General features: G+C 60.1%; 1 protein-coding gene across 4 annotated transcripts in view; it reads left to right on the forward strand.

Annotated features, from left to right (window-relative positions):
- The window catches only part of SHANK1 (SH3 and multiple ankyrin repeat domains 1), a 45,604-nt gene extending 21,674 nt beyond the window's left edge, over nt 1–23,930 (forward strand). For 3 of the 4 annotated variants that reach the window (XM_045046180.1, XM_045046179.1, XM_045046182.1), the window contains 10 exons: nt 4,038–4,119; nt 4,335–4,454; nt 5,022–5,157; nt 5,435–5,515; nt 6,065–6,088; nt 6,294–6,362; nt 6,809–6,927; nt 14,070–14,166; nt 16,079–19,226; nt 21,150–23,930. In XM_045046180.1, the coding sequence (XP_044902115.1) occupies nt 4,038–4,119; nt 4,335–4,454; nt 5,022–5,157; nt 5,435–5,515; nt 6,065–6,088; nt 6,294–6,362; nt 6,809–6,927; nt 14,070–14,166; nt 16,079–19,226; nt 21,150–21,864 (4,591 nt within the window). In that variant the 3' untranslated portion in view covers nt 21,865–23,930. The remainder of the gene's footprint in view (nt 1–4,037; nt 4,120–4,334; nt 4,455–5,021; nt 5,158–5,434; nt 5,516–6,064; nt 6,089–6,293; nt 6,363–6,808; nt 6,928–14,069; nt 14,167–16,078; nt 19,227–21,149) is intronic. The other variant, XM_045046181.1, reaches the window with a different exon arrangement.
- The last annotated feature ends 137 nt before the right edge of the window (nt 23,931–24,067 follow it).

Here is a 24,067-nt window from a genome sequence, read left to right on the forward strand (position 1 = left end):
CGTGCTCCTGCAGGGCAGGTAGTCAGTCAGCAGTAGGAGCGCGGATGGGGCGTCGCGTGGGTAGCGAGTACTGGGGCAGGGGTGGGGGCAGGGGGTCTCCGTCGGAGGGTGGCCGGGGAGAATGGAACAGGGGAGAGTGGGGGACCCTGAAGTTGGGGGGAACAGGGGTGCTGGAGCAGAGAGGGTGCGTGGGGTGTGTGGGGAAATGGGGTGAAGAGGGAAAGGCAGGATCTGTGAGGAGGGTTTGGGGGTGGGGATCCAAGGCGGCACAGGGAGAGCACGGAGAGGATGCAGGGAATATAAATGAAATGCAGCTGCAAGTACCAGGAGGCGGAAGGGTGTGTGAGGAAGTGAGTTGAGGGTGCAGAAGTGGGAAGAGGCTTCCACGGATGAGAATGCGGGGGACTCGGGAGTATGGGAGGGACCTGGGGTGCTGTAGGGGACACGGTGGGGTTGCCTACCGAGGCGTGAGAAGACCTGGGAAGGGCGAGGCCAAGGGAGGGGGAGGGAGGTCCCGGAGGTCTGCGGAGGACCCTTTGGGGAAGGGGCTGGCGGGTGTGCAGAGGTCAAGTCGGAGGTGGAGGGGTGGCCCCGTGGCGTGTGATGAGGGCTGACAGAAGCGAGAGCTAATGGGGGGGGGCTGGGACAACGTGGAGCTTTCAGATGACGTGGAGGAGCAGGGGGCGAGGTGCAGAAGGGTGAAGGGGCACCCACAGGAGCCGAGGATGGGGGACATTGAGCTGAGGGAAACTGTCGGGGCAACAGGACAGTTGGAAGGCTGGAGGAGGACGCGGTGGCATGGGGGAAACATCACTGTGGCCGGAGACTGGGTGAGAAAGTCACGGGAGTGGGGACAGAAAGGAGCACATACCGGATGGGGACACTTGGGAGGGAGGGACAGAGGTGGCGTTGTGACGATCTGAGGGGGTTTGGACATCGCTGGGGTGTATGGGTTGCCTGTGAGGAATTCAGATCTTGGCTCTGACCCTTTTCCAGCTGGTGTGGTCTCGAGCATGTACTTCCCCGTGCCTCAGTTTCCTCGTTGATAAAATGGGAACAGTAACAGCCACCCCCTCCCAGGGGTGTTGTGAGGCAATGTGAATAAATGAATGTAAAATGCACAGAACGGCATCTGGCATTCAGCCATGGGTCAATGAATGTCACTCATTGTCGTGCCACTGGCATAGCCTGGGATACATTTCAGGCACTGAATGGGGGCGGGGGGGGGGAAGCTCATGGCCAATTTGGGGCCGATGTATGTGTGTGGAGGTATTTGAGTGCAGTCGAGTGGGGGATGTCATACCTGCATTTACCCAGGTGTTTCCTTCTGTGTTTTTGAAGATTACTCACCGCGCGACCTTAGGCAAGTTACTTGACCTTTCTGTGCCGCTCTTTCCTGGCCCATAAAGTGGAAATAGCACTTATGCCTACCTCAGAGGCTGGCTGTGAGAGACACTTGAGTTATTTAGCTGTGAAGGGTTTCAGATACTGACTTGCACGTGGCCAGTGTTTCTTCCTGGGATATGATGGGTATGGGAGTTTTATTGAATCACATTGGGGGCTGGGGGGTTTGAGGAAGGCTTATGTCTGGAGTGGGAGGATAACGTGGGGTTAAAAGAGGGATGCCAGGGGCCGGGGAGAGGTGTGGGAGATGTAGGGGTTGGTAGCAGGAACGGAAGGAGAAACGGCTGCCAGCGAGGGATGAAGGATGGGCACTGGTGGCTGCTGGGGACCTGGAGATCCGGAGCGGATATGGACGTAGCAAGGGCAGAAGGGCTCCGTGGAATTTGTCGGGCAGGGACGGCGGTGGGCGTCCCAGAGTGCGTGGGCCGGAGCAAGGGAGCCCTGACATCTGAACCAATTTCTGTGGGCCTTGGCCTCGACCTCTTCCTTCTGCCTCCTCTCTCTTCCCCTCTCCTCCCTCACTCCTCCGAAGCCCCGTCCCTCCGCTCTTCCCACACCCCTTCCTCCCTGCTACAAGGGCGACCTATCCCTGGCTTGAAGAGATCAAGAAGACCTGATAGGTAGGGTGTGGCGCGTTTAATGGACCGTGGTGAACTTGGAGCGAGAGCGGTTGCTAGGCGTGTCTGCGTGTGCACACGCATGTGCAGAACGCTGTCTCTGTGGTCCAGATGCATGGATGTGACAGCGACAGTGGAGGTCGTGGGGTCATGAGAGCGCACAGGGCTGCCGGTGTGGCGGGGGATGGTGCCGAAATACAGTAGGAGCACAGTGGGTATTATTGGCGTGTGCTGGGATGTGTTCAGGGGGCGGGTTATGGGAATATACTGAGATCCAAGTGAGGGGGAGTTATTATTGGAGCATACTGGGATGTGTGGGGGTGTTACCGAAACCTACTGGAGTATTCGTGGAGGGCTGTTTTGCCGAATCCGTGAGAGTCGCTGATTAAAGTGCGCGGGGAGCACACTTATTGCTGGAGTATGTTAGGGCTGATGGATTTTATTGGGATATACTGAGGGGTCTGCGTCTGTGCTGGACGGGTCTCAGACGTGACCACGGGCCGCCCGGGGTGCAGCGGGGCGTGCGTTCTGGCAGACTGAGGGTGTTCCTGGGGCTGCCGAGGGGAGTGGGGCTGGATCAGGGTGCTTGGGTATTTCCGCTGTATATTGGGGTTCCTGGAACGGAATGGATATGTCATCTTGAGGCGCGCAGTGGTGATGTCAAGGCTTTGGGGCTGTTATCTGAGCGAGCCCAGGCAGGGGTTGAGATTCGTGGAATATGTTTGGGTTTCATTGAACTCTCCTGGGTATGTGACCATTACCTAAATGTGCTGACAGGCTTTGGTGGCGGTAGGGGACTATCCGAGTATTCACGGGTCGTTTGCATTTGCATTTTACTGGAATCTATCCAGCGCGTGAAGGAGATGCATTTGAGGTATACCAGGGAACAGAGAAGTCACTGCTGTGCGCTAGAACTTTCTCCAGTGATAGAAATGTTCTGTATCTGCACTGTCCTGCATGGTAACCACTGGCCACATGTGGCTACTGGGCACTTTGAAACGTGGCCAGTGAGACTGAGGAACTGAATTTCCCTATTTGATCTTTATCTATTTTTAAATTTGTTTAAGTGGGTTTTTTTTTATTTATTTGGAGAGAGGGAGGGCGCGAGCGGGGGGTAAGGGCAGAGAGGGAGAGAGAATACCAGGCAGGCTCCACGGTCAGTGCAGAGCCTAACGTGGGGGCTCGATCTCACGGACAGTGAGATCGTGACCTGAGCCGAAATCAAGAGTCAGACGCTTAACCTCCTGAACCACCCAGGTCCCCTCTCAATTTAATTTTTAATGACTTTGCGTATAAATAGCCACATACATGTAGCAGCCACCATATTGCACCATGCTGAATAAGCGATGATACAACGTGCTTGGGTACCTGGGGAGGTGTTACTGTAGGATATATATAGTCAAGGAGTTGGGAGGGGTATCATGGAAGTACACGTGTCCTCTGGACCTAGTAACTCGACCAAAGGCATTGAAAGAATCCTACCCAGCGTGATTACTATGTGCCCGGCACTGTGCTTCTTAACTATTTTGGTACTGAACTCCCACAGCGACCTCGTCTGGTAGGGCCTTTTATTGCCTCACATCGTAGACAAGGAAACTGAGGCCCAAAAGGTTAAAGTCTTGGGCTCAAGGTCACCGACAGGAAGTGGCTAGCAGGAGCTCAAAGCGGGCTGTCTGGTGATCTGGCGGCTTACCTCCCTGTCCCTCACGCTGTGCGGGCACACAGTGGGCTTGGTAGCTGCTTGCTGAATGGATGGGTGGATGGAGGCCTGGATGGATGAATGAGGAAAGGCTGAGTGGGAGAGCAAGCAGCCCGGGCTCTGAGGGGGAGGCCTGTCAGGGCTGCTGCAAGCAAACACTAGCGGAGTGGGTGAGGAAGATCCTCGGAGGGCGGGGGGGTGGGGGATGAATGGTTCTGGAGCAGGGGCTCAGGTCACCAGGTTGCTGATGGAGCACAGACTCCGTGTCTCATAATCCCTTCTCCACCCCCACCCCCCCACCCCACCCCCCTTGCCAGCGATTACATCATTAAGGAGAAGACAGTCTTGCTGCAGAAGAAGGACAGTGAGGGGTTTGGGTTCGTGCTCCGGGGGCCAAGGGTGAGTGCCGGCCGGGGAGGAGATGGGAGAAGGGCTCTCTGACCCAGGGGGATGGACAGGGGAAGGGACCCCCGCCCACCCACCACCCCACCCCAGGGTGCCGGTCCTTCAGCTACGATGAGGCCTCTGTGACTTGGGTCTGAGCCCCATCCCCTGCTCGGCCTCTCCACCCCCTCCCCTCCGACCCCGCCGGCTCCTCCCCATCTGCAGCGCAGACCCCCATCGAGGAGTTCACCCCCACCCCGGCCTTCCCGGCGCTGCAGTATCTGGAGTCCGTGGATGAGGGTGGCGTGGCATGGCGAGCTGGACTGCGGATGGGAGACTTCCTCATCGAGGTGAGTCCTGACCCCCGGCCCCAGGGGCCTTCCCAAGTGCCAGCCTCAGCACACCTTCCACAGATACTGCTTCCCCCTCCCCCAACGCCGGGAACCCTGGCGACGAATCCCCAGGGCCCTCCTGATTCACACCAGGATCTGGCTGCCCAAATGTAGACTCTTTTTGCACCAGGCCTCCCAGCCCCCCAGCCCGCCCCCCAGCCAGCCTCCTCTTTCTCCAGGGGTTCCTTCTGAAGGCCTCTCTGAAGCATCTCAAAAGAAAACAGAGCTGTCCCCCGGTGCGCGCGAGCGCACACACACACACACACACACACACACACACATTGCAAGGGGGGGACAAGGAGGGAGAGAGAGGTGAATCGGGTGAGCCCAGCCCCTTAACCCTGGGGCCAGGAAAATTAGGGCCTTGTAAGGGGAAGGGGTGGGGGGGAGGGTCAAGGGGAAGGAGGAATGACCAACAGTGCTGTAAAGCGGGCAAAGCAGGAGGTCACTCAGCTGGGGACTCTGAAGCTGAAAGCATCCCTCGCCTCACCTACTCTGTGTGGTTTGGGGGCATCTGTGCCACAGGTGAACGGGCAGAATGTGGTGAAGGTCGGCCACCGACAGGTGGTGAACATGATCCGCCAAGGGGGCAACACGCTGATGGTCAAGGTGGTGATGGTCACCAGGCACCCGGACATGGATGAGGCTGTCCATAAGAAAGGTGCTTCTCCTCCTCATTTGCGTGGCCAGAGCTGGGCACCCCACTGCCACCAGACTAAGGTCCTCAGAAGCCCTAATGGCTTAATGGTCTCCACCACTGGCCTTCCCTTCCCCAGGGCTGCTTGTTTGTGACCCTTCCGGGGAGAAACTGACACGGGGAGGGCTCAGCATGCTGGTGGCAGCTGTCTCTGGTATCCGGGAGCACTGGTGGTGGTGGTAGGGGGTCACGGGCCTTCTGTCCATGGTACTGATGCCTCGCCCCCGCCATCACCTTCCAGCACCCCAGCAGGCTAAGCGGCTCCCGCCCCCAGCCATCTCTCTTCGTTCCAAGTCCATGACCTCAGAGCTGGAGGAGATGGGTGAGCCTGTGGGGCTGCTGGGGTCCAGGCGCTGGGGAGGGAGAGGGGCAGAAGGGGGGCTGAACCAGACCTTGAGTTTGTTAGTGTTGTTAGTGACCAGGGGTCCTCGTCCTCAACCTGTCCCCCAGTCCATGGGTCAGACTCTCTGTGGCCTGCGTGTGTGTCGCTGGGAAGGGGCGTCTGAGAGTCGACTTTCCTCTGTCCTCTTATATCTGTTTCTCTGTCGAGTCTCTCTCTGGGTCTGCACGTCCCTCCCTACGGGTCCCTATTTCCTTTCTGGCTTCTCTCCACCTGCCCCACCTCACGCCCACCCCCATTCTCTATCTCTTCCTCCACCAGCTTCCCCACCCTCCCCCGACAGAAAGGAAGGCCAGCCCCTCCCCAGACAGGGCCGAGTGGACCTGGGGGGTCCCGTTTCCCCTGACAGGGGGCAGAGCGGGCAGCTGACCACCCCTACCCTGAGGGAGGAGGGTGTTCCAGAGAGGGGGCCCCTCGCCTCCCCCTGAAGTCCTAACTCTTGGCTCCTCTACTGCCTCTCCCCCGGGCTAGTCTCCCCCTGGAAGAAGAAGAGTGGTGAGTGGGCACAGGACTGGCGGGGGGGCCCCCCCGTCCCCATCCCGCCGGCGGACTCGCCCCTCCCCGACCCGGGCCCTACACTGCCCCACTCGCGCTTGCGCACGCCCGCTGGTCGCACCCGCTGGCCACGCCCACTGGCCAAGCCCGCTCCGCCCCGTCCCTCGGGGCGCCCCTGGACTTCATCCGCACCCTTTGCCCACAGAGTACGAGCAGCAGCCTCCGCCGGTGCCCAGCATGGAGAAAAAGCGGACCGTGTATCAGATGGCTCTCAGTAAGATGGCCCACCCCGGGCTCCCCGGGCTGCCCAGGACCCCTGACCCCACGCCCCCTGGGGTGCAGGAGCCACTCCGACCCTCTTCCCGCCTGCGCACCCTTTGGCCACCTCCGAGCTGAGCCGAGCTGAGCTGAGCTGAGCCACCTCACACCCCAACCTTGCCCTAGCCGTCAAGTATGAGCTCCCACCTCCGTCCGCAGCCTCTCCCCCCACTTCCTTTTGCCCCACCCCCACCCCTCCACCTTCCCTCCTAGGACGACTGTCTTATTTGCTGCCCTCACCTCTTCCCACCGCTGGGCCCTGCCTTCTGGGCTGGAGACTGTGTCCATGGGGATGGGTGCCCTTTTCTGGTCCACACAAAACGCTGTCTGGGCTCCCGGCAGCTCCGTCTCTGGTGAGGCCAAAGCAAGCTTCATTGTACTGCCTCTTCCGCCTCCCCTTAGACAAACTGGATGAAATTTTGGCGGCAGCTCAGCAGACCATCAGTGCAAGCGAGAGTCCTGGACCTGGTGGCCTTGCGTCGCTGGGCAAACACCGGCCCAAAGGCTTCTTTGCCACCGAGGTAAGCTGCCTGCACTGGGGGATGGGAGCGTAGTGGTGAAGAGGCTGGGGGTGCACACGCCAACCTGGCACCTCTGTCCTGCTCCTTGCAAACCCTTCCTGACCCCACTGTGTTTACCGTCGATCCAGGAGGGGCACTGCGCTTCCTGGGTCCCCTCCTTTCTCCCCATTCTGGGGGCTTCCTTTCCTCCCTGCCCATCCTCTTCCTGATTCTCCTCCTAAATCTTGCTTCCTGTTCCCTCACCCCCTGCTCCTCACGCTCTCTCCTCCATCTCTGCCCCACTTCAAGAGTCTCAGGGAAGGCAAAACGATGTCCTGGATGGCAGTCCCTGGCAGAGGCCCAGCACACGATAAGAGGTGCTCAACAAGTGGGGGTTATTCAAATATTAATTATTAGCCCTGTCTCCGCTCTGCTGTTCCCTGTGACGGAGTGTCGTGGGCGTTGATCATATTTTGGACACTACATTTCACATGGGTTATCTCATTCATTTGTAGGATCGGTTATTAGCTCATTTCCAGAGGGGAAACTGAGGCTCAGAGAGGGAGGCAGTATTTCAACTGGATCCATGGCCCTGACTCTTCTGGTGGGCCTGCTGGTCCCTCAGCTGGCGGGCTTGTCATTGGGCCGGGCCCCTTCATGGGGCCACCAGCCCTGCTGGTGCCTCTTCCCACCCTCCAGCCTCTCCTCCAAAGGTCACACACCACCCTTCCTCTCTCTTAGCGCTTCCTACTTTTCTGTGCTCAGGCCCTGCCCTCTGACCCTGACCTCTGAACCCCTCTTCCCATAGGCCGCACCCACCGCTCGGTGGCCAAGGGGCTATTTACTCTAAAACCAGATTCTCTGGCTTTTGGGGGACCATGGATCCCCCTTGGAAGGCTGGGATAGTCCTCAGAATAATGCTTATAAACATAAAATACATAAGGAAACAAAAGAAGCCAATTACACTGATACTACAGTTATCAAAATATTTTTTTTAAGTTCGTTTATTTATTTTGAGAGGCAGGAGAGGGGCAGAAGGAGGGACAGAGAGAGAGGATCCCAAGCAGGCTCCGCACTGTCCGCGCAGAGCCCAACGCGGGGCTTGAACTTACGAACCGTGAGATCGTGACCTGAGCCGAAACCAAGAGTTGGACGCTTAACCGACTGAGCCACCCGGGCGCCCCTCAAAATAGTTTGAAAAGCAAAATTCGTGGGGCGCCTGGCTGGCTCAGTCAGTCGAGCGTGCAATTCTTGAGCTCAGGGTCACGAGTTCAAGCCCCACGTTGGGCCTAGAGCTTACTTACACACACACACACACACACACACACACACACACACACGCGCGCGCGCACGCACAGTAAAAGCAAAACTTGTGATACAGTAATATTGGTGCCTTTTTGTCAACACATTAGCCACCAAGACCTCGTGATGGATCTTAACTCCTCTAACGTAAAAGTCATGAGGAGCATAAACACTATTTCAAGAAATCTGCAACCATGTGATGGGATATGGAAATATCCGTGATTTCTATTGGGGATACAGTCACGGGTCTGGCCAAGACCAGCTCCGTTTGTTGCCTCCATCCCTCCCCCGAAGGTCAGCACAGAAGCACACAAGCAGTCAAGCCAGGCAGACCTGCCTTCCAATCCTGACCTCCTCTGACTTCCTGTGTTACTTGGACCACACTACTCCATTTCTCTGCATCTCAGTTTCCCTCTCTGTACAGTGGGGCTAAAGCCAATCTTGCGGGTCTTTCTGAGGATTGAATGAGATCAGCTCCTAGCACAGCAGGCTCTCAATAGACGCTGAGCCCTCTTAGGCCATAAAATAAACTGGAGACCCCACAACGACTTACCAGTGAGCCTTGCACGTGCCCCCCAGAGATCCTACAACGGCATCTCGGGTGCAGAGTCTCCAAAATACAGAGAGGGCGGGTCCCGTTTTCGTTTATACAACAAACGCGTGGCGTATCCACCAAGTGCCAGCCAGCCAGCATGCCAGCCCCTCCCCGTGTGAACCGTGGTTACGGCCAGACAAGATCCCAGCCCTCACAGAATTCACCATCTGAGCTCCAGAGACATCCCCCAGATGGGCCCAGACGTGGGCCAATAAGGTGGGGAGCGGGCGGTACTGAGGGACCTGCCGATGCCAACAGTGGGGGTGCAGACCCCAGGCAGGTCCACCGTAGGTCGGTCGAGGTGCCCCTTGGGCTGTCTCCTCCTAGGGTTCTGCTGTCCATCCATCTGTCCTCCCCTCTGTGAGGCTTTGGCTATCTCAGCGGCTCTCTCTCTTGCCTGGTCACTGACTCCAAGGGGTCATCCCACTACTGTCCCCCCCCCTTCTGCCCAGTCTCTGTCTGGGTGCCAGTTTCAGCCTTTCTCTGGGCTCCGTTTTCCCCCTGATTATTGTAACCGTGCCCTTTTGGTCCCATTCTCTGACTCTGCCTCCTGGGGCCTGCCTGGCCCTCCCGGTCTCAGGGCCTCTCAGGACTGCCTCTCTTCCTGCTCTGTTGGGGCGCTCTCTCTTGCCATCGCTGTCTCATTTCCCCTCCTGCCCTCCCCCAACCCCCGGCTCTGAGTCCCCATCTCCGTCTCTTTCTCCCCATCTGTCTGCCTTTGCCTGTCTCTGTCTCTCCGTCTGTCTCTCCCTCCGCTCTCTCCCCCCGTCACCCCTTTCAGGGGCTGTCTCCCTGGCACTCGTTTCTCAGCCCCTCTTCAGCCTCCAGCCTGGGCACGCACTCTGCCCTTGAGGCCCCAGACCCACCACCGGCCCACGAGGTGGCACAGGAGGAGGGCTGGACCTCTGGCGGAGCCGCCAGGGAGGAGTCTGCCCGCAGCCGGTGACGTCACGCGCACCCGGGCACTCTGATTGGCTGCCCCCGCTGCGCGGGAGGGGACGCTCCGCGTTCGTCGTTGGAGGTCAGCCTGTCCCACCTTGAGTCAGTGTGCCCCTCAGGCAGTCAGTCCAACCGCCTCCTCAGACCCTCTTATGATTTCTCCATCAGTCTGGCGTCTCCTCTGCCACGCTGACCCCTTTTGTGCCAAGCTAACCCATTATTTGATCCCTCCTCTTCCACTTAGAGGTGTCTTCTGTTCGCGTGCCAATCTGGCGCCTCTCCCCTCACTCTGCACCCTCTTCAGACAAAGGCACCCCTCCCCTGTCATTGTGAACCCCCTTTTGTCACTCTGCCCCCCACCCCTCCCGACTCCCATGCTTCCTGCCAGATGCTTCCCTCACCTTCCTTCCCACCTCCCCGTTATCCCTGGCTCGCCCTCCCCAGCCTGGACTCTGTATTCAGTGTCTTGTCCAGAACTGCTTCTGCCCCCCGTGGTCCCTGCATCCTTTCTGACTGGGTGCTCCCCACCCCCCCCCCCACCCCCCATCATTTTGCACACATTTACTGAGCACCCGGTATACCCTGGACCCACTGCTCAGCCCTGGGGACGCGGGAGTAAGCCAATCCAGGCCACTTCTAGTAGAGAATTTACATTTGGGGGCAGGGGGTGGATTTGGCAGAATTGGGGTCCGCTACGTGTAAGAGAAACCCCGGAACAGCGGGGGCTGACAAGGCAAGTCCCGTCTCTGTGACATTGACGGAGGCTGGAGTAGGGAGTCCCGGGGGCAGGCGCCATGGTCACGAAGACCCAGGATCCTTCCCATTTTCTGCTGCACCAGCTGGCTTTCTTGCCAACCATGAGGTCACCTCACGGTCCAAGATGGCTGGCGGGCTGGCTGTGGCACCAGCCTTCCAGGTGGCAGGAACAAGGAAGAACGGAAAGGCAGAAAGGCAAAAGAGGGCGCATTGTTGCTTCTAGGGTCACCTCTGAAGAGACCGCCCCAAAGAAACACGCAACACTTCCACTCGTGCATCTGTGCAGGCCTCAGTTCCATGGCCACGCTCAGCTGCAAGGGAGTCTGGGAAATATAGTCTCAATAGGTGCTAAGGGAGATTGAAAAAAAATTTTTTTTAATGTTTTATTTACTTTTGAGAGAGAAAGAGCGCAAGTCGGGGCGGGGGGGGGGGCGGTCAGGCAGAGAGAGAAGGAGAGAATCTGAAGCAGGCTCCAGGCTCTGAGCTGTCAGCACCGAGCCCGACGTGGGGCTTGAACCCACGAACTGTGCCAAAGTTGGACGCTTAACTGACTGAGCCACCCAGGCGCCCCCGGGGTTTTCTTATAAAGGAAGAAGAGTAGAATGGGAATTGGGTAGGCTCCTTGCCCTGGGAGACAGACAATAAACAAAAAAGCAAATAATTATAATAACTCTACACTGGGATAAGTGGGTGCAGAGTAGTAAAAGGAATACTCTCCAGGGAGACATCTGAAACTAATAGATCCCGTCCATTATCGCCCTTCTACAACCTGACTGACCTCCCCTCAACACCCCCGCTCACCCGGTCCATACATGTCGGCCTCCTGACTGTTCCTTGAGCACACCACACTCACTCCTACCTCAGGACATTTGCACTTCCTGTTCCGTCTGCCTGCAATACTCTTCCCCTGGCTGTATGCATGGCTCCCTTCCTCTGGGGTTTACTCAAATTACATCTTCACAGAAAGTCCTTCCTTGACTGCAGTACTTTATCTTATTTTTTTAAGTTTGTTTATTTTGAGAAAGAGAAAGAGAGAGAGGGGGGGGAAGGGGCAGAGAGAGAGGGAGAGAAAGAATCCCAAGCAGGCTCCGTGCTGTCAGCGCAGAGCCCGTTGCAGGGCTTGAACCTGCGAACCACGAGATCATGACCTGATCCAAAATCAAGAGTCGGATGCTTAACCGAGGCACCCCTACCCTGTTTTAAATTACAGTCCCCCTCTCCTCCATTGCACGCCTCCACCTGACCCACGTTATGTTACTAATTTATTTTGCCTGCCCTCCACGAAGGCAGGGACTTTTGTTGGTTTTGTGTATGGCTGCATCTACAGCGTCTAGAACAGCCCCTGGCGTGGATCAGGTGCTCAATAAATACCTCTGGAATGAATGAATGAATGAATGAATGAAACACAGAGGTGGATAGTTTCAATCCGGAGTGGTGAGCACAGTGAGAGTGTAGCTTGGGCGCACCCTATTAAGGTCTAGAGCTTTCTGTGTTGAAGGAACTGTCCTACCTCTGTGCTGTCCCGTATGGCAGCCATCAGCCTTGTGTGACGATGGATCCTTTGAAATGACCAGCATGAATGGAAGAAAGGAATGTTTAATTATGTTATTTTAATTAATTAAAATTTACATCCAAAAGGGCGGTGGCTACTGTATTGGGCAATGTAGGTTTAGAGGAAGGGAGAGGCCAGACCAGGGTGGGGACGAGGATGACAGACAAGTTTCCCCAAGCAGAGCAGGGGGAAAGGATGTTTCGGGCAGAGGGAACAGCATATGCGGAGGCTCTGGGGTGAGAAACAGCACAGGAAATTCCGAGGTAGGGGGGAGTACTTAGAGGAAGGGGGCTGGAGGGAGTGCCATGGGAGGTGAGGGTGGGGACTTCATCCAAAAAGGGTTTCCTTTCTCTGCACTTCTGGTCTCAAAGCCAGAGAAGAGAGACATATGGGGTCACCCGGCGGAAGGAAGGGAGTCAGCGCTTGATGCTGGCTCCTTGTCATTTAGTTACTCTTCATGTGACACAGGCTTGTAGAACATCAGGTCCTGTTTGGGGACTGGGGACCCAAAAGTGAACAAGACCAACAAAGTTGCTACCCTAACAGGCTGTGTTGGGACTTCCATGGGTCTTTGGCATTTTGGCCTTCACGAGCTCCTCCCCCTCCAACCAAAAGCCTTAAAATCTGTATTGTCTGGTTGTCTTGGTGCAAAGATGAATATTATCATCCAGGCTGGATTCTATTCATCCCCCCTCCAACCTCTGGTTTTAAAGGAAATTGAACTATTTTCCCTGAAGGTATCCTGGGCCCCGGATTCTGTACCTGTGGTGCCTTCTGGGAGCTGACATTCTAGGCAGGGAGACGGAAAGTAAGCAAGTACACAAATCCTTTCAGACGAGGATAAGCGCCATGAAGGACAACAGGACAGGGAGACGCAGTGGACGGGGACTGGGAGAGACGTTTGAGTGGAGAACGTGAAGATGGAAAGGAACGTGTGGCGATGAGGAGGAAACCGTGGCAGAGACAAAAACCCAGGACTTGCAAGGGTTCTAAAGCGGGGATGGGCTTTGGGCCATTGGAGGGGCAGGCCGGGTGGCCACGGTGGGACCGGAGTAAGGAGGCAGGAGATGCAGGTGGGGCCAGAGTGTCCTGGGTACCTGGGTCTCCCACAGTCGAAGCCTGACATAGGGATTTCTGCACCCCCAGCATCCTAAGGGGAAAACTGCGAGGGAGTGAGGGAGGCAGGATGGGCTGTGGAGGTCAGCAAACCCGGTCCCCGCTGGAGTCCCCTTCAGCCCGATTTCTACCAGAGCTTTGGTACGCGCATGGCACGGGGAGTCAGGCCGGCCTTGGACCTCCGTGTCAGCCAGTCCTTGGCTGCAGGCCGCTCCCAGAGCTAGGGGGACGTGACTACTTGGACTCACCAGCTCCTCTGGAGGAGGGCCATATTTCAGAGCGAGGGGCAGCAGCTGAGAGCCCAGGCAGGTGACACAGCAGCTGGGGATGGTCACGGCACCTCAGCCAGGGGGATCTGGGTGCACACCAACAGTGTCTACCACAGATGACCCTGTAGACCAGAGTGGGGGATTCCGATCCCCTCCTAACTGATGGTGGTGGTAGTGGGGGGGACGCTGCTGTAGGACTTTAAGCAGGGCAATGACATGACCTGGATTTCTTTTTGAAAGATCCCTCTGCCTCTTGCATGGAAAGCAGAACAGAAAGAGGTGATGGGGACACGGGTGGCAGCAGGATGACAAAAGAAGCTACTGCGTCCCATGTAGGCAAGGAACGGTGGGGACTTGGACTTGGGGAGGGGCTGACAGCAGGAATGGAGAAAAGACCCAGATTGGTGATCTGGGCGGACTGAGAATCTGCTATCTTTTCCTTTCTTTCTCCCCGCTGCCCAAACTCAGAAACCCTTCCCTTCGCCAGAATTCCCTTTTGCCTCCTCGGCGCCTCTTACCCTTCCTGCAGAGGCTTGGAGAAGGCATGGGGGCTAGCTGTGCGGTGAAGCCGTGAGACTTCACGCCCAGACTCATCCTTCTCTGTTGTCTTTCCTCCCCGACTGCGACCCCGAAGTCAAGCTTCGATCCGCACCACCGCTCCCAGCCAAGTTATGAACGTCCTTCTTACCTGCCTCCAGGACCCGGGCTTATGCTCCGGCAAAAATCTATCGGTATGTCACCCAGAAGGGGGGGGTATGATGGATGCCAGCGGGGGAGGGGGAGGCTGGGGAGGGTGACAGTTTACGGGAGAAATGAATGGGGCTTTGAAATGTTCTTTCCTACTTCCGTACGTGACCACGGTTCCGTTGAGTTGGCTTTGTTGTTTGGGCAAATGTGCGTTTGGATCCTGGCTTTTGTCCCTCCTAGCTGTGTGACCTGGGGCAGGGAGCTTCACCTCTCTGGGCCTTGGGTTCTGCCTCTAGAAAACGGGCACCTTACTGTTCCCGCCTGGATGCAGTGGGTTGAAGCCCCCACCAGAGACCCTGGTGCCTTCTCATACCTGACTTCATCCATCCATCCATCCATCCATCCATTCTACAAATATCTATTGACCCCCTACCATATGTCCTAGACTGCTGGTGATACATGGCAGTGAACAAAACAGACCAAAAGGTCCTGTCCTTGTGGAGTTTTCCTTCCAGCTGGGGAAGACAGATATTGGCTTATAAGGTTAAGAAACAAGACAATGATATAGTATGTTCACAGTGTTAAGTTCTCTGGGCGGTGGGGGGGGGGGGGGGGGGGGGGGGGAGGAACAGCAGAATAAGAGAAGTCAGGAGTTCTGGGAGGCAGGTTTGAGCCAAAGCATGGAAATGAAGGGCGCCTGGGTGGCTCGGTCGGTTGAGCATCCGACTTCGGCTCGCATCATGATTTCACGGTTCGTGAGTTGGAGCCCCGCATCAGGCTCTGTGCTGACAGTGCGGAGCCTTCTTGGGATCCTCGTTCCTCCACTCTCTGCCCCCCTCACTCTCTCCCTCTAAATTAAATAAACATTTAAAAAAATCTTTAAGACATGGAAATGAAGGGGAGAGCCACGTGGGTATAAGGCAGTAAGGCATTCCAGGTAGCGGGAACGGCCGGGACAAAGGTCCTGAGGTAGGATTGAGCCACCATTTGCTCCGATGGGGGAGACTATGGGGTCAGAAGAGATCAGGGGTACAGTCGGGGGCCTGCTAAGTCTCAGATGCCAGCGGGACATCCGAGTAGGTGTGGCATTTGGATATAGGAGCCTGGAGCTCAGGGGAGAGGACTGAGCCCCAGGACAGACACAGGCGTCTTCAGCAGAGAGGGAGTTAATGATCCAGGACGCGGCTTGAGATGACCCCAGGGGAGAGAGAGTAGTCAGAGGTGAGGACACGGTCAAAGCCTGAGCCCTGGCAGTGATGAGTAGGCAAAAGTCTTTGCTCTCCCCATCCACTCTGAGGCCTTTTGCCAACTGGGTCTAAGCTTTTCTCCTCCTTCCAGCGTCCACAGTCCACCCGTGCGAGTCTTGCGTTTGTGTCCCATCATGTACCTAATCTCGACTCCCTCTAAATCCACCCAGCACTGCTTACCTCTAAGGCGGCTCTGCCTCCTAAACGTTAGCCTCACCCTAAGTCGTTCCGCCCGTGAAATCGCAGATTTGATGTGCTAATGGCATTTCCTTTCTGCGTCTCCATGAAAAGAAACCTACGGCGACGCGCGCGGACGTGGTACCTCTCTCCCCCTCGCCTCCAGCCCCTTTTGCTCACCCCCAACCACCCCTGGCGCTCAACGTGCCTCCGTGCGAGTTGGAAAAAGGCGCCCCCTCCTGGCACGGGGCGGAAGTCCAGCTGAATTGCGCCCCACCCCGACCCCGTCGCTCCCTCTGCCGGTTGCTGTCGTGCGATGGGCAACCTGTGTGGTCGAGCGCATTTGTCGCGCCTGGGGAAGCTCTGGACTAATCCTTGCGTGAGGGTCTCAGCGTAGGCTTGCTAAGGGTCGTCGTATTTATCGTCATTCTTCTTCTCCTTCTTAATGGTTTCGTTAATACTGCGACTACAGTTTTAGCAGCCCTGTGACCCCCTCCCCCCCCACTCTCCTGGATCCCTTGTGTCTTCCCAGGGGCTGCAGAAGATGATAGACCCTACCTAGCACCCCCAGCCATGAAGTTCAGCCGCAGCCTGTCTGTGCCTGGCTCGGAGGACATCCCTCCGCCGCCCACCACGTCCCCACCGGAGCCCCCCTACAGCACACCTCCGGCCCCCTCCTCCTCTGGCCGCCTCACCCCATCCCCCAGAGGAGGGCCCTTCAACCCCAGTTCGGGTGGCCCCCTCCCCTCCTCTTCCCCTGCGTCCTTCGATGGGCCCTCCCCTCCCGACACGCGCGTAGGGGGCCGTGAGAAGAGCCTGTACCACAGCGGGCCCCTGCCCCCCGCCCACCACCACCCGCCCCACCACCACCACCATCACGCCCCGCCCCCCCAGCCTCACCACCACCACGCCCACCCCCCTCATCCCCCGGAGATGGAGACGGGCGGCTCTCCCGACGACCCCCCACCCCGACTGGCCCTGGGGCCGCAGCCCAGCCTGCGCGGCTGGCGGGGTGGCGGGCCCGGCCCCACCCCGGGGGCCCCGTCCCCGTCGCACCACGGCGGCGGGGGCGGGGGCATCGGCTCCTCCCAGGCCCCGGCCCTGCGCTACTTCCAGCTGCCCCCCCGGGCGGCCAGCGCGGCCATGTACGTGCCAGCCCGCTCGGGCCGCGGGCGCAAGGGGCCCCTGGTCAAGCAGACCAAGGTCGAAGGCGAGCCCCAGAAGGGCGGCGGCCTCCCGCCCGCCCCCTCGCCCACGTCCCCGGCGTCCCCGCAGCCGCCGCCCGCCGCGGCCGCGCCCTCAGAGAAGAACTCCATCCCCATCCCCACCATCATCATCAAGGCTCCGTCCACCAGTAGCAGCGGCCGAAGCAGCCAGGGCAGCAGCACCGAGGCGGAGCCCCCGACCCAGCCCGAGGCCGCGGGCGGCGGCGGCGGCGGCGGCGGCGGGGGCGGGGGCGGCGGGGCCGGCGGGGGCGGGGGCTCCTCGGCGCCCAGCCCCGCCCCGGCCATGTCGCCCGTGCCGCCGTCGCCCTCGCCGGTGCCCACCCCCAGCTCGCCCAGCGGCCCGGCCACCCTCGACTTCACCAGCCAGTTCGGAGCGGCCCTGGTGGGCGCGGCGCGGAGGGAAGGCGGCTGGCAGAACGAAGCCCGCCGGCGCTCCACGCTCTTCCTCTCCACCGACGCGGGGGACGAGGACGGCGGCGACGGCGGGCTGGGCCCCGGGGCGCCCCCGGGCCCCCGGCTGCGCCACTCCAAATCCATCGACGAGGGCATGTTCTCCGCCGAGCCCTACCTCCGGCTGGAGTCCGCCGGCGCGGGGAGCGGCGTCGGGTACGGGGGCTACGGGGCCGGGGGCCGAGCCTACGCGGGCAGCGGGGGCAGCAGCGCCTTCACCAGCTTCCTGCCGCCCCGACCCCTGGTCCACCCGCTGACCGGCAAGGCCCTGGACCCAGCCTCCCCGCTCGGGCTGGCCCTGGCCGCCCGAGAGCGGGCGCTGAAGGAGTCCTCGGAGGGCGGCGGGCCCCCCCAGCCCCCTCCAAGGCCCCCATCGCCCCGCTACGAGGCGCCGCCGCCCACCCCGCACCACCACTCGCCCCACGCCCACCACGAGCCGGTGCTGCGCCTCTGGGGGGCCTCACCGCCGGACCCCGCCCGCCGGGAGCTGGGGTACCGGGCAGGGCTGGGCAGCCAGGAGAAGTCCCTTCCGGCCAGCCCTCCAGCGGCCCGACGCCCCTTGCTGCACCGCTTGCCCCCCACAGCTCCCGGGGTCGGGCCCCTCCTCCTGCAGCTGGGGCCCGAGCCCCCGGCCCCGCACCCCGGGGTGAGCAAGGCGTGGAGGTCGGGGGCCCCCGAGGAGCCGGAACGGCTGCCCCTCCACGTGCGGTTCCTCGAGAACTGTCAGCCCAGAGCCGGCGGCGCGGGCGGAAGGGGGCCCCCCTCGGAGGACGGGCCGGGGGGCCCGCCTCCCAGCCCGCGCCGGTCCGTACCGCCCTCGCCCACCTCCCCGCGGGGCGGCGAAGAGAACGGGCTCCCCCTGCTGGTCCTGCCGCCCCCCGCTCCCTCGGTGGACGTGGAAGACGGCGAATTCCTCTTTGTGGAACCGCTGCCCCCGCCTCTGGAGTTCTCCAACAGCTTCGAGAAGCCAGAGTCGCCGCTCACACCCGGGCCTCCCCACCCGCTGCCGGACCCCCCCACCCCAACCACCCCGTTGCCCCCCGTGCCGCCGCCCGCCGTGGCCGCCGCGCCTCCCACCCTGGACTCCACGGCGTCCAGCCTGACTTCCTATGACAGCGAGGTGGCCACACTGACCCAGGGGGCCCCCGTGGCTCCCGGGGACCCCCCTCCGCCAGGCCCGCCGGCCCCGGCCGCCCCGGCTCCCCCGGCCCCACAGCCTGGCCCCGACCCGCCGCCTGGCACGGATTCTGGTATCGAGGAGGTGGACAGTCGGAGCAGCAGTGACCACCCGCTGGAGACCATCAGCAGCGCGTCCACACTGAGCAGCCTGTCTGCCGAAGGCGGTGGCAGCGCCGGAGGCGGCGGCGGCGGCGGCGGCGGGGCCGGTGTGGCCAGTGGGCCGGAGCTCCTGGACACGTATGTGGCCTACCTGGATGGCCAGGCCTTTGGGGGGAGTGGTGCTCCCGGGCCACCGTACCCCCCGCAGCTCATGACTCCTTCCAAGCTCCGGGGCCGGGCTCTGGGGACCAGCGGAGGCCTGCGGCCCGGCCCTAGTGGGGGACTCCGGGACCCTGTCACTCCCACCAGCCCCACAGTCTCCGTGACCGGGGCTGGAACGGATGGGCTGCTGGCCCTGAGCGGTTGCACAGGACCCTCATCGGCGGGTATGGCCGGGGGTCCGGTGGCTATAGAGCCAGAAGGCCCACCCGTGCCCTTGCCATCAGCCTCCTCTCTGCCTCGGAAGCTGCTGCCCTGGGAGGAGGGCCCGGGCCCACCGCCACCACCCCTGCCCGGGCCCTTGGCCCAGCCTCAGGCCTCAGCCTTGGCCACAGTAAAAGCCAGCATCATCAGTGAACTCAGCTCCAAGCTTCAGCAATTTGGGGGCTCCTCGGCAGCTGGTGGCGCTCTGCCCTGGGCCCGGGGAGGCAGCGGGGGAAGCGGGGACAGCCACCACGGGGGAGCCAGCTACGTCCCCGAGAGGACCTCTTCCCTGCAGCGGCAGAGGTGAGCAGGGGGGCACGGGGGGGAGGGGGGGGCTGCTGGTTGGTGACGGAGGCCAGAGGGGCCGATGCTGTGGGCAGCAGGGTCTCCCTTCCCCCTAGCTGTGTCCTTTGAGGGTCCCAGGTGGCAGAGAGAACACAGAAACCAGGCTGGCTTGCCGAAGCCTGTCCCCAGAGAAGCATGCTTTCACAGATACTTTATCTCAGGAGCTTTTGTGGTCTCTTCCCATCACCGTGGCAACCCACATCCCATGAGGAACAAAAAAAGTTACTGACAAAAGAGACCAGAGCACGACTTGCCGATGTCTCGTTATCATGGTGGGTTGTCAGTTCTGACAGTCCCTGAAGTCTTCGAGTCCCTTGAACCCGGTGCGGCTCAAGATGAGATGCTTTTAGGGGGCAGCGTGTTTGGAGTGTGGTCCTGGAGCCCGGCTTCTTGGGCTTGGGTCTCAGCCCCCGACTCCCAACTGCGTGACCTTAGGCAAAGGCGTCCACCCCTCCGTAGAAGGGGGACGGGAGAGTACCCACCTAAAAGGGTTTTTGAGACGATCGCTTGTGGGCTGTGGTTAGAACACGAGAGGGGGGGGGAGGGGCCTCTCACCAGAGCCCAGCGAGTAAAACCGGACAACTGCGGGATCGTGCTCAAGTTTCCCAAGGCAGCTAGCTTAGCTAGGGTCACCACCGAGTTCGAGCTCGTTCGAACTAATGAGCTCAGTTCGTCCCTGGGAGCTCCTAGTCTTGGGGAAAGTGGAGTCACATTCCTGAATTGGGCCCACGGAGGGAGTGACGAGAGGTTTCTTAATCCAACCCTTGCCCTTGTCCATCTGCAGAGCTCACTCGAACTCCGAGGGTCCGATGCCCTTTTGGCGATGGTTGAATGTGGTTTTACCAGGCCTTTGAGATCCCAGGGCAACCTGTTGATTCTTTTTAAGTATTCCGGGTAGAGGAGAGGACGCTGTATTTAGTCGACAGGTGCCTCACTGATTATCACCTGCTATATGTGCTGGGTGCCCTTCTGGGTGACGGGGACCCCACAGTGGACAGGACAGGTGGAGCCTGGCCCTCAGGGAGCTTGTCCCTTGCCCCCCCCCCCCAGGAGGCAGGGATGGGGGACGGTTAGAGAAGGCCTCTCAAATAACCAGCTAGAAGAACAGAAACTAGAGGACGGGAGGGAGCAGATCACATGGCCACCTGGGGGGAAGTGAGCTAGGCCAGTTCAAAGGCCCTGAGGCAGGACTGTCCCCGAAGGGAGCGAAAGGGATGAGGGGAACCTTTTTCTCCCCTTGTTTCTTCTCTCTTTCATCTCCCTCTCCTCATCTCTCCCCCCCTTTCTCTGTCCCCTGTCCCCTTCCATCTCTCTCCCCTGAACGCTCACCTTCTTTTTGTTCCCCTCTCACCGTCTCCCTGTCTTCCACTCTGCTGTGACTGGCCATACCCCCAAAAGGCAGTATAGAGTAGTGGTTAAGAGCTCAGACTTCGGTGCCATATAACCGGGCTCTGCCACTTCCTGGCTGTGTGTCCTTAGGCAAGTTGCTTAACCTCTCTGTGCTGTTGATAATAATAGTAACCTGCATCAGGGTTGTCCTGGGGAATAAACTGAGATGCGATCTGTAAAGCACTTGGAACAATGCCTGGCACACGTGAGCATCAGTGAGTGGTGGCGATTATTACTATTAGCACTTAATGTCTCTTTTTCTTTCATCTCTCTTGACTGTCACCCTCTCCCTGACCTCTCGTCCTTCTCTCCCTTCACTTCTGTCCTGCCATCCGTCTTGCCCCCGTCGCCCCTTCTGTCTCTTCCCATCTCTCCGCCCTGGCTCCGGTGTCTCTTCTTCTCTCCCCTGTGTCTTGACCCCTGCCTCTCTCCCACCCCGCCACTGCCCTCCAAACCCCCTGCCTCCACCCCTGCCCCCTTGTCACATTCCAGACTCTCCGAAGACTCCCAGCCCTCGCTCCTCTCCAAACCCGTCAGCAGCCTGTTTCAGAACTGGCCCAAACCACCTCTGCCGCCACTCCCCACGGGAACTGGGGTCTCCCCTTCCGCCGCTGCAGCCCCGGGGGCCACGTCACCCTCAGCCTCCTCCTCCACGTCCACCCGCCACCTCCAGGGCGTGGAGTTCGAGATGCGGCCGCCTCTGCTCCGCCGGGCCCCCAGCCCCTCACTGCTGCCCGCCTCGGAGCACAAGGTCAGCCCTGCGCCCAGGCCCTCGTCCCTGCCCATCCTGCCTTCTGGACCCTTGTACCCGGGCCTCTTTGACATCCGTGGCTCCCCAACCGGAGGGGCAGGAGGCTCCGCCGACCCTTTCGCCCCCGTCTTTGTGCCGCCACACCCCGGGATGTCCGGGGGGCTTGGTGGAGCCTTGTCAGGGGCCTCCCGCTCCCTCTCACCAACCCGCCTGCTTTCGCTGCCCCCGGACAAGCCCTTCGGCGCTAAACCTCTGGGGTTCTGGACCAAGTTCGACGTGGCTGATTGGCTCGAGTGGCTGGGCTTGGCTGAGCACCGAGCACAGTTCCTGGACCACGAGATCGATGGCTCCCATCTGCCCGCCTTGACCAAGGAGGATTACGTCGATCTGGGCGTGACCAGGGTGGGCCACCGCATGAACATCGACCGGGCTCTCAAATTTTTCCTGGAGAGGTGATGGCTGGCCTGGACGGACCAGCCCGTCCACAGAACCCTTGAGCCTACTGGCCTCTTGACCTCTGACCCCTGACCGTCATTATCTCCCCCTGGGCCGGGGACTCTGCTAGAACTGCGCCCTGCCCTGCCCTCGTCTCCCAAGGCCGGAGGTCACCGGGTGGCCAGATCCCCGGCCAGACATTTGCACCTCACAGGAGGGGGCAGCTGACACAAGACTGTGTGTGAAGCAGGGAGCAGTGGGGGGGGGGGGGTGATGGAGGAAATCGCAGAGGGGGATGGAGAAGGAGGGAAGGGTCAGTTCTGGGGAGGGGGAACAGACAGAGCCATAGGGGGTCAGCCCTGAGCCTGATTGGATGGGGTTTGTCCCCGGCCGCAGGGGAAGGGGGTGCCCTCAGATTCCACCACCTGCCGCTCCTCTAACAACCCTTCCCCCCCTCTCCAGGCCCCTGGGCTCTCCCCACCCTCCCCCCTCCCCAGCACACACACACAGCAGCCCCCCACCCCGGCCTCTTGCACGCCCCTTTGCACGCCTGCTTGCCTCCCTCTTCTCCCCGGGCTACAATTTTGCACAAATTTGCCCTCTCGCTGTCTTGCACACTCCGCCTTCGCTTCTGGCTCGCGAGGCCCTCTCAGCGCTCAAACACCCACCCCCCCCCCTTTCCCCAGCCCACATTGCATTACTTCTCTTCTGCCTCATTCCATACCTTTACTCTCTCAGACTCTCGTCCTTGGTGCCCTCCCGTGCACACCTCACTTCTGAAAATCTCTAAACCCTTGCTGCAGACACACTTGGGACACCCCTTCCCCCACCCCCTCCCACACTCTGTGCACGCATACTTATCCTCCGGAGCACACCTGCCTTTGTTCAGCTTTTGCACACTTGCTATCCCGTGCACTTTTCCTGACACGCTTCCATCCATTCTCTTTAAGCGTTAGCCCCTTCTTGAACCCCCACATCTCTACTCGACCTGCCTGTCCCTGTTGCAGGGACACTCCCCTGCACCTCCCTGCCCCCCCCTTCTCACACCGTCATTTCTTGCACATCTCGTACACCTGCCGCCCCCCCCCCCAGGAACTGCTTGTCTTTCAAATGCTCATTCCCTTCCTCTTCGCCAGCCAGCCCCCGCCCCCCGCCCCGTTCCCTTGCACCCTTCTTTTCCAGATCTCTGTCCTGCTTCATTCTCTTTGGTGCACTTTCTCCCACCCTCACTCTTGCACACAGCCTCTGCAGCGCTCTCACTGCCCTCGCGAAGCCGGGTCCTTCCTCTGACGATGTTCCTGCACGCCGTGGCTTTGCTGCACACTCATTCTCCAATGTCTGCTTGTCCTCGCCGGCTCCTGGGTGACTTTTTCCATCTCCCCGGGGGAACCCTACCACCTCGCTCCTTCTGCACACGTGTCTCCGTCCGCACACTCTGGGGCTGGGCTATCCCCGCTTGTCCGAGCATCCTTACTTCTCGTTCCTGTGGAGGAACAGCTCGTGCAGACCTTCTGACCCTGCCTATTTTCTTCCCTCTCCACACTCCTTTCTCCTTCTGGCCAGAGAAGACCCTAGGCAAGCCCCCTTGTTGCTCACTGTGGCCTCCATTCTTCCTCTTCTCCCTGCTCCAGTCTGTGACTTCTTGCACACCCTCTCTCGTCTCGCTCTTCCTAGTTCTTCCTGGACCATCTCTCCATCCATTTTGCACGAAGACCCCCCCCCCCCCCCCCCCCGCCCCGACCCTTCCTTCTCTCAGAGAAACTCCCTCTCCCTCCAGCATGGCTGTTCCTTCCTGCACGCTCCCCCACCCCCACTCCCTTTATTCCTGGGGCTTGGGAACTTTAAGCCACCCCTTCCCCTGAGAAGCCCCCTCTCCTACTGTGGGTAAAGGGGGGAGGGCATCGCCCTCAGGTCCCCCCCATGTTCAGCTGCCAAAGAAGGGAGCTCCCCCTCCTTTCCCCAAGCCCATTCCCCCTCTGCTGCCCCCTACCCCCCAGGGGGGGGCGCTCCGTCCATGGGGGGAGGGTGCTTGCAGCCCTCTCCCCTCACCACGTCAGGGATCTGCGGGGAACCATGTGGGAGGGTCGTGGGAGGGGGGAGGGATGGCAAGGAGGGGGGCAGAGGTCGCGCTGGGCCCCTACCCGCCCCCTCCCCCTTGTCGGATGCCCCCCGTCCGCAGGGGGCCTGCGCGGCGCCCGTCTATCAAGGGCTTGTTCATTCTGGA

This window comes from Felis catus, chromosome E2 (assembly GCF_018350175.1).
Source record: "Felis catus isolate Fca126 chromosome E2, F.catus_Fca126_mat1.0, whole genome shotgun sequence".
Classification (NCBI taxonomy): Eukaryota; Metazoa; Chordata; class Mammalia; order Carnivora; family Felidae; genus Felis; species Felis catus.